Here is an 18,214-nt window from a genome sequence, read left to right as displayed (position 1 = left end):
TGTCTGCATATCTGCATCTACATCACTGGGTGGGATGGGGGAATCTGGGCAAGGGAATGGTTTTGAAACCCTCTTAGCATGCTGCAAACGGGTAACAGTCATGCAATTCCATAACAGACAGTATCCAAAGCTTCATTTTAACTGCACAGTTGTTCCTTCAGGAATATAAGCCAGCTGCTGTTTCCAAACTGTTACTGTTTTTCCTAAAGAAGTTGAAAAAAATGTTGAAAGCATTAAAAGCAAACGAAAAGAAATATATTTGAATTGTGCATAGTCTGTGTGATGTACCCACAGCATGAATTGTCTTGAGGAAGATGAGAAAATGCTGTCTAGTCTGAGCTTCTGTACTTTACCTGATATAAATTAAAAAGATTTGGATATATAATACAATGCAGTAATCCTACACAGTCTTGAATGCAAATGTGAGAACACCTTTTTCAATAGCTAGGCTTTGGAGTTAACAATCACAGTTTAGATTTTTATTCAAGTTAAGCCATAAATTGTGCTTGGGGTTGATGCATCATTGCCACTTTAAAATTTGAAAGAAAGGATGCCACTCATTTATGTTGGACTGTGATAATTATCATCTTCATCTTGTATGTTTTTTGAATGTAAGGTAAATATCTTAGACTAATGGAAACAAATACTGTAAGAAAGTATAATTATGGGACAATTGGAAGTTGTCATGTTTTAGCCCCAGCCAGCTGCCAAGTACCATGCAGCTACTTGTTCACTCCCCCACCAGCAAAAATGAATGTTTAAAATGATCTCTCCAAGCCTCCCTATTTTATTTCAGGTTTATGACTCCGACTGTTGCGACAGAATTCTTCTGGAGCTGCGGGAATATCTGCCAAAATACTTCGGTGTCTGGTCACCACCTACTGCACCAAATGGTACTGTTCTAATTTTATCTCTTAATCCCAACCTCCTGGAAAACATTTCTGGAGACTCATTTTTGACAGTTGTGAGCTCTGTCGGGTTTTTTTGGACTTGTATTGGAACCCACTGCCATTCCCTCTAACAACTGGTTCCAGTTTGCAGTCTGGTGGCTGGATTAGATCTTCGGAGTCTTCCTTGCAGGGTAGATGGGGTGTGGCTGTTTGTACCGCAGAGGTTTCCTGAGTAGCTGGGCCTGATGGACATTGCCCATTGCTCCTGCTCTGGGTGAGGCCATGGTGGAGGAGTGGGCTGGTTCCATGGTCATGTGCAGCCAGGTGATCAAAGGAAGAAGCACTTTGTGGGTGTGAAAGAAAAGAAAGATGGGTACTCTGGGGCTGGGGAAGCATTCAGACTGGAATCTGCTGCTGTTTCTCCAGAGGCTGGATCCCATCACTGTGCCTTACCACCCAAAGCAGCAGACTTGTATTGGAACCCACTGCCATTCCCTCTAACAACTGGTTCCAGTTTGCAGTCTGGTGGCTGGATTAGATCTGGGTTAGATCTGGATTCAGACTGGAATCTGCTGCTGTTTCTCCAGAGGCTGGATCCCATCACTGTGCCTTACCACTTGCTTCAGCAGGTGTCATGGTGGGGAGTTCTGCTTGCCATCCTCTGTTACTGGTTTGAATGAAACAAAGATCTGGTATCTTAAAATTTGTGTTTGTATAACATTGGGAGTCAGGAAGAAAAGGGTGGTTTTGGTAGAACAACTGGAGGATTGTCTCTTCAAGAGAAAATGGATATTTTTGTATTAGAAACTAGATTTTTTTGCAGGGGCTTTTCTAATTCACACTGGGGAAATGGAGCTTCTGGAACACACAAAGGGATGCCATGGAATCTATTTGAATACATGGGCACCAAACTAGATGCCATGCTCCTTTAAAATAACTCTGTCTTCTTCTGCTTATGCTATCACTTGACAGACTTGTTTTTCAAAGAAATAGTAGGACAGTATCCAAAGACATGGTGTAATATCTACAGGAAAACAAGAAAGCAAGATTGTGGTAGTACCAGCAGTTTCTTAGCTCAGATTTAGCTTCATGCTTTCCTATTTGGCACTAACTCAAATAGCTCTACAAGAGCTTTTTCCTTCCCTCACAATTTAATGTGTCATGGAGTTCACTTAATATTCCCTCTCAATTGCAAATAATTTTTTTCTGTTTGCAGTATGATCTTAAGATGTGAAAATATGTGGTTTAACCAAGAGACAGTAATTCAACACATTGCTCATTTGCTTTGGGGATTCAGAAACACTGTGCACCCTGGGGCTGGGTTTTGGGAGGTCCCCCCCAGTGATTCAGATTTAGGCAGTAGGAATAACTGTTTAAAGAAGAGAAACTTTCGGTTTTGTTTGTTTTGTTTCTTGAAAAGGCTGTGCACTGTCATGAGTCCTCTTCATAGAAAGCTGTGGCAACAGTTCAACCAAAACACTTCACTTCCAACTCTGTTATCTGTAGTGTTAATGAGCTTTGTGTAGCCTTGATAGAAATCAAACTTGCTGCAGATGATGGAGTTTAGCAGAGTGTATGTGTACCTTGTTCCTAAATGTAGATTGAAGATATATTTGTAGGTTTGCTGCAGTCTTGATATTGGAAGCCTGACCTTTCCCTTGGCAGTCACTGCTCTGCAGGCTCTGGGTTCACAGCTCTGTACAATCCAGTGGTAGTGACTAAAAGTAGTACAAGTCCCTTTTATTTCTTTTCCTTAACAAAGTGTTTCTACTTATTAAGTGTAAATGAAATGTTGCTTGTTCCCTTCATCTTGACTGGGACTGGTTTGTTACCTGTCTGTACAGCTTTCAAACAAGGCACTTTGTGCCTCTTTAAACTTGAACTAGTTTTGCTTTCTCTCACAATCCCATTTTAGATCATACTGCAGGAATGGGGTATAATACAATGGTTTTTTGTGTTCAAACTGCATTAAAGCCAAAGAGATACATTTATGGAGTAGACTGTACTGGAAAGAAAACCAGACGTCATGTTTGTGCTGGTGACAGGTGGATTTACAAAGCACAAATAAAGAATGAGGCCAGTGTTGAGGCTGTGTTGGTTATGCCATGTCCTAGCAAGGGCTGGAGGTGGGTGCAGCTGTCTGAGAGCTGGCTGGGTGCTGACTCCATTTCCTTGTGGAGTTCTGATAGGGGGTGTGGGGGTCATGCTGGTAAAGATCATTTTTATCAAGGTTTAGATACTCCTTTAAATCTTCAGGCACTCCAAGTACTTTTGGGGTTTCTTAGTCCAGCCAAAGGGCTGTTAGAAATGGATGAAAGGCAGCCTAGGATTCCAAGAGCATTTTCCCCAAAAGGTGTGCCATGAGAAACAAGTGTAGATGGGAGTGGCATAGAAATAAGCAAAATGATCTGCAGTTCAGCCCCTGAAGGCCAGGACTGAAATGTTCTCTTCATTTTTAAAATGATGCTGGAGATCAACTGAATTGCAAAACTAGCCACACAGCTCTAGACTTGCATTTGTATGTGGTTAGTAATGCTCTTTGTGATATGTTAATGACTTAATAAAAGCTACTCAGGGATTTTATCTGGGCAATAATTTGAATTTGAATGCTACGTTAATGCATGTTAATTGTATACAATTTTCTAAACAAGAAAGCATTTAGATTTTATAGCAATAGAATTTGTGGGTGTCAGTGACCATGATTTAGCCTGCATTCAGAGACAAATTTGACTCTTGAATTCGTGTGATACTAAGCCTTAAACTCTTCACATTCCTCCACAGGTGCTCAGCAGAAGCTATGTAATTATTTTGCTATGAGCCACTGTTAACAAAAGCTCTGTTTTTTTGACAGATATATATCTAAAACTGGAAGATGTGACCCGTAAGTTTAACAAGCCCTGCATAATGGATGTAAAAATAGGTCAGAAAAGTTATGACCCCTATGCTTCAGCAGAGAAGATACAGCAGCAGGTCAGCAAGTACCCACTCATGGAAGAGATTGGCTTTTTGGTTCTTGGAATGAGGGTAAGGACTTTTGTTTTCACGTTCAGTTCATGCTCAGGCCTCTTGTCCCACACCAGGTACAGCAAGTGGTTTTCCTAGCAAACAGCAATCCTCTGGAGTTACACATAAATGCAGTGTTACCTGAATGTCTTGGTACTGCTGGGATCAGCTGTCCTGTGAAATCAGCTCCAAAGCACGGCCCTGGGTCAGAACAATTCTTTAACTTGTCTTTGTCCATTAGGGCAAGCTATTTGCAACCTGGGCACTCTCTATGTGTGCAAGAGATGGGCTAATATTCAGTATTTAAAACTGAATGTAGTTGCAATTAATTCTTCACCATCACAACAGATATTTAAAATTATTAAGCAGATTTTTGTGTGTTTTTATTCTTTCAGGTTTATATCAGAGACTTATATACTGAACCAGTCTTTCTAATAATTCAATAATAAGCTGTATCTTCCACATTCTTCATCTTTATACTCTGCTTTTAAATAAAAACAATTTTAGATATTTTTTCTATTTAAGGAAGAGTAAGTAAGCTCTCAGAGGTGATGCATATAGCCATGAGCAGCTGCTGATGTTTTGCAGAGGTGATGCATATAGCCATGAACAGCTGCTTAAATTTTACATTTTAAAAGGTTTTCCATCAGAAGGAAACTTCTTTTGATATTTACACACTCAGGGAACAGCTGGGCATGCAGATGTCCCTATTAACTCTTAGTATTCTTAGAAATACTAAGAGTCAGCAGGTGTATATTGGCTACTTTAAAACTTGACTGTAAAGAAAAGCTGTACAGAACACTTGTGGCTCAGTAAGAGAAATGTGTGGATGTCACTGATGGAATTCAAGAGTAGTTTTCTCTGCAATGATACGTACAGGAATAGTTTTCTTTTTGATGTGGGATTTTTGTTTTTCTTCTCATACACAAAGCCAGGGCTCCTCAAGCTGTACAGCATAAATGGCTGGAGACTTTGATAAGCTTCCTCTTTGCTGTTCAATAGCAACAGCAGCCAGATTGCACCATTGTTCAAGATGATTCTAATATCTCTGTAATGTTTTGTGCAGAGCTGCCCAGCCTCCCAGCCCTTCACTCTGCCTTGAGATAAGCTGCTATATAAATTATAGTGGTCAGGAGTAGTAATTATGTAAGCCTGTGAGCAAGAATGTGGGAGTTAAGTCAAAAAACAGCCAAGCAGTTTGGATGGAAAAGGAAGGTTAGAGATTATAGCTTTGGATTGGGTTGATGTCATTATGTAACCTTTCTTATCTCATTGGTAAAACAATGTGCTTCATGTCCTATGTTTGATGACAGTGCAAAAGGAATGATTGATTGCTTCTGTGGTGTGCTTGTGACTATTGTTTCTAACAGTGTCACTCATTTGTGCCTTCGTCCTGATTTTTTTCAATCCCCTATTTCAGACTGGATGTATAATGATGATTCTCCCAAGTAGTGCAGTTTTCCATCCAGTGTTTAACTAGATGAGATTTGGATTTTTGCCTTTGGAACCCAGTTACATGTTGGAAGTTGTTTTCCACATAGAATTGAGAAGGTTCCTCCTGCCCTCACACAGCACTTGGCCAAGTCCTAATTCACAAGGCATGTTTTCTGCCTCTTGGTTATGGGCTGTTCTCTGTGCTTGCTTTATTTTTGCAACATTCTGGCCGTGCTATAAAACACTCCTACACAGATATGTACTGCCCAGAACAGCTCACCTGCTGGATGAGGGTTGTTCCTGTTCACTGGACAAAACATGATGTAACAAAGAACTTCAGGGGTTTGGCTGTAATTTCTCCTTTCAGTGGTTTTTTTTAACAGGGATGTGGGCTTGTGTGGTAAATTTTTACAAGGCCAAGAAGGAGAGGGCCAGGAAAGACAGAGAACAGAGCTGTGCTTTTTCTAAAGCACCCATTGTATAAGTTGTCATGAAGAGATAGAAGCAAAAAAGTGTTATAGATGGGGGTTTTAGCCCAAAATCTATTGACAGTGTATTTTTACCCAAAAGGCTATTGAAACAGCTTTTTCTTATGCACTGGTAAACAAGCAGTCATCTGTTCATATATAAAATGTGTGGTGTGTCCTTAAAAATAGGAGTCTCCTGTCTAGCCCAGCATTAATTTATGTACACACTTCTGGCATTTGATCTGTATTTAGCTTAACACACTGAATAGACAGAATAAATGCATGGAAACACATGTAGGAAGCACAGTTATTTTAATAACCTTGTTTAAAACCACAATTCTGTACTTAGTGGAGAAGTTGCTTTCTTTAGCAGCTGCCCCTGGACCCCTGAAGTGTCCAAGGCCAGGTTGACAGGACATGGAGCAGCCTGGTTTGGTGAAACATGTCCCTGCCCATGGCAGGGGATTGGAACTGGGTCCCTTTGAAACCAGATCATTCTGGGGTTCTGTCAGAGTGGACATGATTGGTTATGGAAGTTGTTAGAGTTTGCATAGAAGTTGGAAGTCTCAGGTACTGTGGCAATATCAAAAATACAAATTATAATACGATTTCAGTAGCAGACATGCAAACAGGTAAGAAATCTCTTTGCAGCACAGGCAATGTTAAATACAGAGCATTTGCCTGCTGTTGAGTGCAAGCACCATGTGTGGGCTGTGCTCTCATTTCAGATTCACAGTCCTTTGGAATCCACAGTTTCTGCAGATTTCCTTTTGTTTCCAGGGCATCGATTGCAATCTCACTTACTCCAAAATATTTCTGAAATGCTTTTTTAAAGCACAAACTGGTGATTATGTAATTTTAACATTATAATCCATCATTGACTTCTATTGTTTGTGCCTATGAACATGCAGGCAGTAATGTATAATAATCAAAGCTGGTTTTACAAGTGAATTTTCTAATCTGTAGCACATGATTCTGCAGGATATTTTCCTGCAGAAATAGACTGTAACTGATTCTATTTTATGAGGTTTTTATGAACTCTGTCTAGTATTGTGGTAATTTTCCCAAGCTCTGATCTGCTAGTAACAAGATTTAGGAGGGAAGTCATAAAAGTATTAAATTTTGCATCTACTGTTCAGATTCTTCTAGACTGAAAAATTAGCAGAACTGGGGTTTTTACATTTAGAAGTCTAATTCAAGCTTTGATGTTTAAGGAAACAGGAAGACAAAACAAACAAACCTAAAAGAAAACAAACAAACAAAAAAAAATACCTGAAACAATAAATAAATAAATAAAGCCCTAAGCCAAAGAAACCAACCAAAAGCCCTGAAATAAAAATCTTTGAAGCTGGAGCAGGTGGTCTTTTATTACATGAAAGAAATTTATTCTAATGAGATGCTTCGTGGAAGTTCTGGGAGTCTAAAATTACTGTATTAAGCTATTTTAAAGATGGTTCATGATTTAATTGCAGTGTTGTAGTTTCTTTTATTTAGCAGATTAATAGTCTGCTTTTCCACTGGATAAATTTCAGCATAATTTCATTCTACAATTTATTTATGTCAGGACTTGACTAAAACTGTATATTGACTATCAGAACATTGGGGGCACAATTAGTCATATGAAGCACTCAGTCAAAATAGTCCAGAGGAACAAAGAAGCAAAATGGGCAGAGTAATATCAAAGTATAGTCTTGGAAATGAGGGAGCAGGGATGCATCCTTCCTGTGCTGGATTTTCAAGGCAGCAGGAAGCAGGGATGTGTGTACTGCCATCACTTGTGGTCTAGGTCTAGCTACAATAAGTAAATAAATAAGGTTAAAAAAAAGTAAAAATTAGGGAATGTTTAGATAAATAGGAGAATAGAATAGGAGATGTTTAGATAAATGGATTTGGACAATGGGGCATGCTCTCAGCAGCAGTGGTAATGTGAGAGCATTACTATAAAGCAGAGATATCAAATAAGAGAATGTTTTTTAACAAAATTTCTCCCTTTGTTATTTTTTCTTCAAATCTTTGCTTTACTTTCTTTTTGAAAAGGAAAAATAGTGCAAGACTTAAAGCTCTTTAAGTCTTGCACTAAGGCAGGATGAAGGGCCTGCAGAGAAACCTGGGTTACTTGAGCTTGAAGGAAACATGTATTTCTATTGGTACAGGCAGAAGGTGCCCAGGCATGGCTGTGGGTCTTGGCCTGGCACCAGGAGGGTCCCTGCAGAGCTGGGGGATGGATGCTGCTCTTGGGTGTGCCTAGATGAGTTGGGGTGCCACCTGCTGAGCCCCAGTTTCAGCTTGTGGCTCCAACTTTGGTAGCAGCTAGGTACTGACAACAGTTCTGATCTTGCATAGTAAGAATATATAAAAATGACTGATGAAGCAGGAGTTTCTTGAAGGCAGTGTGTGGCAGCTCATAGAAGGAGTTTTCTTTGTGTTGCACTCTGCAGGAGACCTGCCAGTGGATACAGAGCAAACACTTAACAAGCTGTGGCAGGTGGACAAAGAAATGAGATTTCCCTGTCTAATAATTTCTTGGCTGCTGTTAAGGTTACAGATCTGGCTTGACTTGCAGTTCTGACAGAAATGGGCCAGTACAGACAGCTGCAACAACAGGGATGCAGAAAAAGCTTGGTTCAGAGGCAAAATGTCATTTTGGGAAGGGTTAACAGCAGATGATGGGTGGTGGCTATGTGAACAAAAGCACAGTAGAGCAAGAGGTTAAATAGGAAGTTGATTTTAGCCTCCTGCTCCTCCAGCACAACCACCCCTGTGTTTGGCTGGGTGAGGGTGGAGCAAGGGCTGGTCAGAGATGGTTTCTGTTTGAGCTTGGCTTTCAGAATGGGGTGTGATGTGTCTGTATTTGAGTGAGGTTTTCCAGGAATGTTCAGCCAGGCTCTTCCTGCAGCCAGGCAAGTCTCAGTGCAACCTCAGAGGAGGTTTTTGTGATGATGCAGATCTGCTGTCCTTTAGTACCACTGGCTGCAGCCAAGCCTGTGGGTGACCCAGGGCCTTCTGAGTGCACAAGGCAGTTAATTAAACACGTACATTACACTCATCCTGTGGCTCTGGGACTTGGTGCTTTGTCACTGGCTGCTTTGTATCGTTAAAAATGTGCTGTTAATTCAGCATGCACATCTGCCTGTAAGCTATATAGAAAGACATTTGGGGAATGGTTTTGTTCAAATTATGAGAAGAGGTGGGGTGCCTTCTTGGGAAGCCCAGCTCAGAAGCACAGGGTCTGATGTGCTGCTCCAGCATTTCTTTGGAAAACAAAATGAGCTTGCAGATTTTAATCAGCGTGTTTGAGCTAGTGCCCATGTCAGACAAACTGCAGCTCCTACAGGAAGAGATAAGGAAGGTTCTGGTAAACAAGATTTGGTCAGGTACTGCTGCAGTGCTGATGTCTGCAGAAAGCTGCCCCTTGTCCAACTACATGAGAACACTTAATATCATTAAAATGAAGGCACAGCTAGTGAAAACTTAGATGTAGTCTTCAGACTCTTGATTCTATTTCTAAGCAATATCATTCTTTATTTAACTGCCTTTAACTTGTAGCTCTGTAAAAAGTTTTGAAACTTTTGGTATGTTTTTGAAGGTTACTTTGGTACCTGAAGTGTTTACATAAGTAATCTTTGAGTTTCTGTTTTGTATGCTGGTACTTTTTTCATGTGCTTTGGAAAAAAACCCAGCAAAAACTAAGTGGAGCAAAATTATTGTTCTTGTGAACCCAAAATCACAGTTATCAGATGCAGTTTTAGCATAACTCATCTCTGCTATGGCCTTCTTCATTTCATAGACATGGAGGCCTCAGTTTCTCCAAGTATCATAACAATGTGAAGTGTCTCTGCTACTGAATTCAAACATTTAGACTTACAGCTCTTTATTTTTTTAGAATGAGAACTGTTTACAGCCCCTTCAGTTCACAGCTGGAGACTTAAAATCAGTCTTTTTGTCAAAATGAAAGCTATTTGAGACTGTTCTTCCCAGCTGCTTTGCAAAACAGGAAGTGGGGTAACCATACTGCACTTTTTGTTGTTTGGATGGGGGAGAGACATTTCAGGGTGGTGGGCTGTAATGAAAACATGGAATTCCATTTTGTTTTTATTTAATGCTCCTGTAATATTTCTTTTTATTGCTGCTGTTTAGCTGTTGTGGTCTTTATTGGTTGGCTCCAGCAAGACTAAGGCCCCAGAGGAGGGATGAGGAGCAGGCACCTCAGCAGTGTGCCCAGACTCATGCAGTGGGATCCTCTCTGTTTACAGCAGGGAGGGGAGGGCAGGGCTGTGCATGGCGTGGATGCCACAGGGATGGGTGGTCTGAACAAGTGCCAAGCACCAAGTTCCTGCCAGGGACAACTGCCTGCTTGGTAACACCATTATTTCTGCAAATAAAAATTGTCTGCACTCTCATAAACAAATTATACTTGGGCCTTGCTGCCTCGCACATTTCTGCTATGGAAATATTTCAGTGTGAGAGAAAATATGTCTATATGTGAGGCAGTTTTGAATTAAGTTCTTCAGCTTGTACAATTCCTGATATGGACAAAACTACCCAAGTGAGTTGCCTCCCTTTCAGATGAGAGCTGAAGTACTGCTGTTGATGCTGGAACCAGCTTTGCCTGGCTGCTGCCATTTATTTAGTGCAGCCTCATTTGTGCTGACAGCTGCAGATGTGTCTTAGGGAAATGGGCCTTGGTAGTCACAAACAGTAATTCTTACTGTTTTGCTTTTGTGTGAAATAGCTTCATAATTTGAAGAACTCAGAATAATTACATTGAAATTTTTGCTTTGTTGCTTACTGATCTAACATCCACAGTAACACAGATAGGACTCTGATAGTTTCAGGTCTCAGTTGTGATTTCAAAGACCTTATAAAAGAGTTCCTTGTAAAGGGTACGTTGCTTTTTGCCACCACCAGGATGTCCCTAGCACGGGAAAGCTGTAGCTTGGAGCCCAAGGGCTGAGGGGAGAGTTTTGGAGAGCACTTTTTTGCTGGGCACTGCAAGAAACCTAGAAACTGTGAGGGCTAAATGTTTTGTGGCCTGTCTGTGAGGTGTTTCTTGCTCTGCAGAAATACTGGTGCTTCAAAATACATAGGGAGTCCCCTTCTTGCCTCTTTCAGGTGTACCACGTGTCCTCAGACAGCTATGAGACACAAAACCAGCACTATGGAAGGAGCTTGACCAAGGAAACCGTAAAGGACGGTAAGTAAGGGAATTGGGGTCTGCTTGCATCTTGTCATTTAAATACTGATTTCTAGAACTGTGTGGAAAAACTATTCTTGGTGTTCCTACTTTAAAAGTCCTTTTTTGTCCTCATGTCAGATGGCTCTTTGGCTGTTCTCTGTAGTATTTGAGCTGCCTGTCAACCTGAAATTGTGTGCAGTTGGCTGTAACAGCAGTGCAGAATATAGGAATTTCCTTCTCATGTCTCTCTTACTACTAATAAGGGAGAGAATTCTAGAATTCAACTTCTTTGCAGCTTTGAAATTAGAATGTTGTAAAAGTATTACATGTTTTTATTATAAATACATTTTTTTGTCTCTAGTTGTCTTCAGTGAATATCTAAGTGTATTTTCTATTAGAAAGCTACTACAAAAGCATCTTTCAATTCAGAGGACTTTATCAGTTGAAGTCAGTCCACATGTTGCTCTGCATTAACAATTAATAAAAATGCCATCGTGGGATGTTTGGTGATAATGATTGCAGACTTGATATTAGCTGACACCTGCTCATCTGTCCCCCAGCAAGGGACAGAAGGTGCACACACAAACACACTCATAATAACAAGCTGTTTGAGCCTGTTAGTGCATGGAGAATTTAATGGGATCCTGCCCAAAACTGTCCAGACACTTGTTCAGCTGACCAGGAGCAGGTACCATGTTCTTTTACTGTGTGCTTGATGCATTTACTTGTACTTACAACCCAAGCCCAAGCTGCAGTATTACACAGCAGTGATGTGACTGAAGGTCTCAGAGTTCCCAGGTTCACTTTGGGTTTAGTTAGTAATTGAACAAAAATTACCTGAATGGTGTCTGTTCCTTCAAAGAAGAACTATTCTCATCCCAAAAGAAAAAAAAAGTTAGTTTGTTTTCCATTCAGAAGTGAAAATAATCCCAATATGTGTCTATTTCTTGCAGGCATCTCAAAGTTTTTCCACAGTGGGTACTGCTTGAGAAAAGATGTGATAGCTGCCAGCATTCAGAAGGTTGAAAAGATTCTGGAGTGGTTTGAGGGCCAGACACAGCTCAACTTCTACGCAAGCTCACTGCTGTTTGTCTATGAGGGTTCATGCCAAGCAACAACCGTGAGGCTGGGTGATGTCACCTTGGCAGAGAAGAGAAGAGTACCCAAAGGCCTGCTGTCAGGTGGAGATGTATTGGAGTATAATAATAATATTCATGTCATAAATTCTACAGAGAATGGAAAAATTGAAGCCTCTGTAGGTAAAGGCTTGTCTAAATTTTATGCACTTCACAAAAAGTCGTGCTCCAAGAGGCACCACAGCCAGCTCTCACTAAAAGTTGAGAACTCAGAGCAAGACAATGTGTGGAAAAGCAGCACATGCATTACACAGGAGCACCTGAATGGAAATGTTCTACCCCAACTGGAAAAAGTTTTCTATCACATGCCAGCAGAGCCCAAGGAAAGTGCAAAGGTCGAGGTCCGAATGATCGATTTTGCTCACGTGTTTCCCAGCAACACAAAGGATGAGGGCTATATTTATGGTCTGAAGAATCTCATCACAGTACTGCAAAATATTTTGGATAACTAAATTCTTTGCTATGTTTTTTATTGGGGGCCAATGATAAAGAGCAACAACATGAAGAATTTCTGCACTTGTAATGCTGTATAACTGGGTTTGTATTGTTCTATATTTTATTTGTCTTTGTACTTTTGGTAGAAGGGTTTAACTTTTTATAATTTCACTCAGGAAAAATATTGATAGTTAATTAGGAAGTGTGAAAGGATGAAGATACTTGAGATAAAGCGGGATAGGTAAATTAATAGAATGAAATGTATGTGGTTGGCTTAAGTCCAAGGACTACCAGAAGCAAGGGTTATATTAGTTCCTCTAATGACTTTAGCATAGATGACATTTTTGCCCATTTAGCCTTGACACTGAGCCACATCTCCATTAAGAGGTGTTTAGAAAATAGACTGAAAGTTGTAAGGTGCAGGATTGATGTCCTCAGTACTGCCCTTGTGTTTACTGTATTTGAATAACTGGAGTAACTCTGCTTGGAGAGAAATCCCATTCTGAGTCAGCAGTCTCACCTGAAGCCAGTGCATCCCAAAGTGCTTTTCCATGTCATGGGACAATATTGTTGTTCTTTCAGCCCTTCCCCCTTCGTGGATGTGTGTAGCTGATGTTCACCACAGATGAGCTACCATGTAATTTGTGTTGAGGTGCTAAGGAAATGCTGGAGTACAATACCATAACAGGCTTAAACTGCACAACTTCTAGAGAAACTGTTTGTTCCTAAGAAGGAGCAAAAGAAGGCAAATGCAAGATGTTCCAGGAACTGATTTGGTTTAGGAGATTATGTCAGTCTGTTAATGGAGTGTCTGATGCTGTGATTAAGGAAAATGTCTCACTGTTGTTCTCGTGGCCCTTCTCCAACAACATTGCTTTAAAAAGCAGACCAGTGCAATGGGGAAGCAAGTGTTCTGGGTGAGCATGTAGAGCTCTGCTGGCTGTAAGCCACTTGCATTTTTGCAGTGAGTGTTTGATGCTTCAGCTGCTGGGAAGCACTGATGGAACCTCGAGCAATAGAGGCAGAGGAGCCTCCTGTGAGATCCTTCAGCCTCGGAGCCACCAGCTGTGCCACCGCTCGTGCCAGAGGAGCTGTGGCTCTCCCTCCTGGGCTCCAGACACTGCAGCTTCTTAATGACACACAGGGAAGCGGTGTCATTTGAAAGCTGTCCCATTTCCTTCCTTTCCACAAGAAAAAATCAACATTTGTGTGGAATACTTGGGATCAGGATGATGTATCCAAAGCAATTTTGGTGTGTCTCCTCTGTATGCTGTGTAGGTGGCTGTGCTGCCATGCATGTTACAGTGAGCTGTATGAAAAGTGAGAATGGGGGAATCCTGCCATCCCTAGAGCAAGATTTTAATGCTTAAAGCATTTCCAGGATGCAAATGTTTTAGAATGGATTTGGTCATTGGAAACATACATCTTTTTCATGTGGACTTAGTGACCCTGTGGCCTTGCTGCTCTCTCTGTATGATGTTCTGCACTATGCACTCAGCTGTGTTCACATCTTGACAAGTTCTTCATTGGACATCTGTTTTCTACATGACAAAGAGATTCATACTTTTTCAAGCAAATATGCTGTTTTAAATTAAGCTGAATTTTTAGCTCTATTTGAGAACTTGGGTTAATTAGGAGAAACAGGGTATTACTATGTGTAGAATTACATGGTTTAAACTTTAGAACTCATGTTTGGCCAATACATTCAAGAATGAAATCAACCTTTTAGTAACATGATGTTTTAGAAGTATGGAAAAAGGGGCTTGCAGGAAGGGTGAGACCAGTGTGTTAAAAATTTTATGTGAAATACAGTGAAGTCTGAGGGGGAAAGTACCAGGAAGAGAGGAAGGAACTTGTTTCCTACCTGGTATTTCTCTTGCACCTTATAGTTAATATATTCCCAACTCTCTGTGAATTAATTTAAGCCATATTCTAGAAAGAGTTTGTGGTTTTGTTTGCTTTGTCACTGGTTTCTCTGTTATGATTCCGTTGTTCTATCCCTTAAATAGTCAACACTAGAATAGTCCAGACTGGTAGTGGCCTTGTATGATAAAGCTACAAGGTTTTATAGGAAAGTATGGGCAAAAACATTTTAACATCATCATTTTTGTCCTCTCTAATTCATCTCTTCTGGGTTTTAATCCATTTTGTACCAGAGAAACGAGGCATTTTCCTCAAGTCATTTATTGGAAAATGATTAGTATGCACTTAGTACCATGCACTCTCCTGTCTCTGCTTTAAGATACATGTCCTCAGTGTTTGAATGCTCTTTAAGTATTGATTGTTTTGTTGGCTATGGCAGCATTTGTAACACGCCTGGAATATTGTCAATCTGTCAGAATATTTTGAATAAAAAAATTTTATCTTAGTTTTTGTACCAGTAGTTATTATGAATGTATTTCTGATAATTTAAAATGTAGCTTGAGAAGTAACAGTATTTTTTATTGGAAATTGTGTGAATAAAGCTTGCTGTGGAGATGTTTGGGCATAGTACCAGCTGTGAGTTTGAGCCTGCAGAGGCCTTATATTCACACTTCTGTTCTTGCAGATTTTAGGCTTGGTGTGTCTTGTGTCTGAGCCAGTTGTTTTCAGTTACAGTTGGAAATGTATTCACAGAAATCATTAAACAGAAGATGTAATTAATCAGAAGATGAAGAGGGAGACAGTGGTCACTGAACTGATGCACTCTCAATGAGTGATCTCCCTCCCTCTCAGCGTTGCCCCTTTTGCTCTCTGGACAGGCAACTGTCCCATGGAAACCTTTACAGGAATGGCTGCAAGGCTTGTAGGTGTTTATGTCCATAAAACAGTGGGTTGCTGCCCCAGCCTGGTGAGGTGGAGCTGGGTGCTAGGCCTGCTGAGGAAACTGATGGTTTTAAGCAATAAGAGTTGGGTTTAGCAGAGCTGACTCTCAAAGAGAAAGAACTCACACAGCATTGTCACTCATGGACTCTGAGAGTGAATACAGGCTTCTGCCTAGGTGGTGTGAGGACTGTGCTTGAGATTACCTGAGGGGAGCTTGAGTTGTATATAGTTTTATGAAAAGCATTTACAAATGTATTTTTGAATATGGGTGAAATTTGTTGCATAAATTGCATTGGAAGTTACTATACCACTATGAAATACTTCACATAATTTAATCAATTTGTTTTATGAACTGAACTGGAGACTTTACTGGTAGTTGTGATTCTGATGAAACTTGCACTGTTTTGTTTTTTTCTACTGTAATGTATAACCAGGGTGTTCTTTTCCATAACGTCACAGTTTCATGGAGGAGTTTTAAAAGTACTGAGTAGATTAGGAAACCACTATTTTCCATTAATTTGATTAACAGAGTGCATATGTTCTTAAAATATTTCAGTGCATGTAATATTGTGAGTAATGTTAACATGCTACAAATCTAGACCCCCAGTAAACCTTGCTCACCTGCAGAGAGCTCTTGCTGTGATCTGGATTGTGCAGAGTTTAAAATGGCCTTCTGAGGTGTGAGAGCAGCAGTGGGGAAGGAACAGCATCACCTGTGCTGGCCACTGTCAGGTGTGCAGGAGTGTTCACATTGTGAACCTAAAATCATTGGAGTGACTTGCTCCCTTCATGATGGGAAGCACACTCAAATATAGGAAGATGCTGGAAGAGTGGAGACTCACATCCACACTTGCTGTTTGAAGTTAGGATTAGTTGTTCATTCTCCTAATTTCTTTTGGGTTTTTTTTTCCCCTACGTGCAGTTTCCCCCCGAGTGCCCTTGCCACAGGTGGCATCACAATGGAAATTTGTATTTCCTAAAAAGCTTATGCCCCATAACTCCTCTTGAAGTGCCACTACTGAAAAACACCATGAGATGCCTCAGATACTGTGGGAATACCCTGTCCCCTGGAAGAGCAGGAGTGGAGCTGGTGGGCAGCACGATCTGATGGGAGAGTGCATTGTAGGCTTTGAGCCAGTTCTTTACTCGTGACTTGCAGAGGATGTTCTGGGGGCAAGGTGAGTGACAGCTGAGCTCTGTGGAGTTTCCCTTCCTCACTGCACCTCAGTGAGGTTTGGGTTTAAGGAGGTGGTACAGCAGAGCAGTGGGAGTTCCTAAGGAGCCCTGAGCAGGACCCTGGCTCCGTGCAGCAGCACAGGGAATGGCTACAGGGAGGATCCAAAGGCTGCAGATCCCCAGGTGTCCCACAGAGAGAATGTGCTGTGCTTATTCATTGGGTTAAAGCAGGATGTTACCTGGGAAGTATCATCACCATAGCCACGGGCCAAATCTGCCTGCTTTTCATGTTCACAGCAACCTGTAAATGGAAACTGCAGTAGAAAATTGTCATCTAAAGGGCAAATATGTTTGAAAGGGGAAAATAAGCGAACGAAGGGTTGTAGTGCAGAAAATATGTTTCAATAAATATCTTTTACTCTGGTCTTCTTTAGTGGAGATAGACCTTGTGGATTTGGGGTTTAATTTGTTACATGACACTTAGTAGCAAAGTCAGAACAAAGATACTTCAAAACATCTTAGTTTGAATTATGGACATTGGTCCAAGTAGTTATTTTATTTCCTGGGTCGCTTTTAAAAAAGAAAGTAACTTCCAAACACAATGTGTGTTGCACCTGACTAAATGAAACTACAGTGCACAAAGGCACTTTAATCCTCTGGGAACTGTACTGGAACATAGCTGAAACCATGTGAAATTGCACCTGAGGCTGTGTTGTTAATTGTTTTTGAGATTTAAAGTTCTACATTCATTATGTTGATGAATGAATGTGTCTAGTCTAGTCTCAGTTTCTTTGATCCAAGTGTCTAAAGCTTCCCTCAATCTCCTCTGATCTGTATGTGTTTGTAATTTCTTTTTGCTATTTTCTGACATTCCTGGACCACAGGGAGTATTGTTAATATTACTCATGTTTATTTTATAGAACATTGTACTGTGCTATCTACCAACTTTTGTAACTTAATTATTAGTGATATTTAGGGTCATTCTAATAGCTGTATATTTGGCAAATTATTAAAATTTTCTGCAAGTGACTTGCAAGTATAATTGGTTTCTTTTAAATATAGAAGATTGTTGAGAAAAAGTTTATTTGACTGTTAGCTGCACTGATGATGAATCCTCGTTTCTTTCCATCTTTATTTCTCCTTTTTTCTGTGCACTCTGTAATGGGTTTCCCTTGGATTTACCAGGTTTGCTTTACCACCCTGTTTTTGTCACGGCATCCATTGCCATTGTTTGTTGGGACTACCTTCTGGGCATACAAGAATTATCTCTATAAAATAAAAAAGAACTTGCACTATCCTTTAAACTCATCCTGGAAAACCCTTAACAGCACCACAAGAGGCTGTGTGTGTTGTTGATTACAAGTCCTTTTGATTCAACATCAGGTCCCAAATTCCAAAAGCATGCGGGAACAGCCTTAGCGCTTCACTTTTAAGTTGGATTGGTTTGGGGAGAGGATTAAGTTGGGAATTTTTTTTTTTATGTGTTGTCTTGCTTGTCTACAAAAAGCTTTCTAAATGTGTTCATTAGTAGTCTTAAGTGCTGTCCCATGGCTCTGTGCAGCCTTCCTTCCCATGCTCCAGAACTGGAAGAAATGATGGGGTGAGGCTGTAACTCAAAATCCACAGTATTGCAAGGATTTAGGGTTTTTTGTGTTTTGAATTTAAAAATGAATAGTGCTTATGCACTGAAGA

General features: G+C 40.5%; 1 protein-coding gene across 1 annotated transcript in view; it reads left to right on the top strand.

Annotated features, from left to right (window-relative positions):
- Positions 1-17,551, top strand: part of IPMK (inositol polyphosphate multikinase) — a 34,424-nt gene extending 16,873 nt beyond the window's left edge. Inside the window, exons 3-6 of the mRNA XM_036385389.2 lie at positions 797-893; positions 3,742-3,914; positions 10,907-10,988; positions 11,924-17,551. Of these exons, the coding sequence (XP_036241282.1) occupies positions 797-893; positions 3,742-3,914; positions 10,907-10,988; positions 11,924-12,558 (987 nt within the window). The 3' untranslated portion in view covers positions 12,559-17,551. The remainder of the gene's footprint in view (positions 1-796; positions 894-3,741; positions 3,915-10,906; positions 10,989-11,923) is intronic.
- Positions 17,552-18,214: the final 663 nt, after the last annotated feature.

Source organism: Molothrus ater, chromosome 8 (genome assembly GCF_012460135.2).
Source record: "Molothrus ater isolate BHLD 08-10-18 breed brown headed cowbird chromosome 8, BPBGC_Mater_1.1, whole genome shotgun sequence".
Classification (NCBI taxonomy): Eukaryota; Metazoa; Chordata; class Aves; order Passeriformes; family Icteridae; genus Molothrus; species Molothrus ater.
The sequence above is the reverse complement of the archived record's forward strand: the minus strand, read 5'-3'. Positions and strand labels throughout refer to the sequence as shown.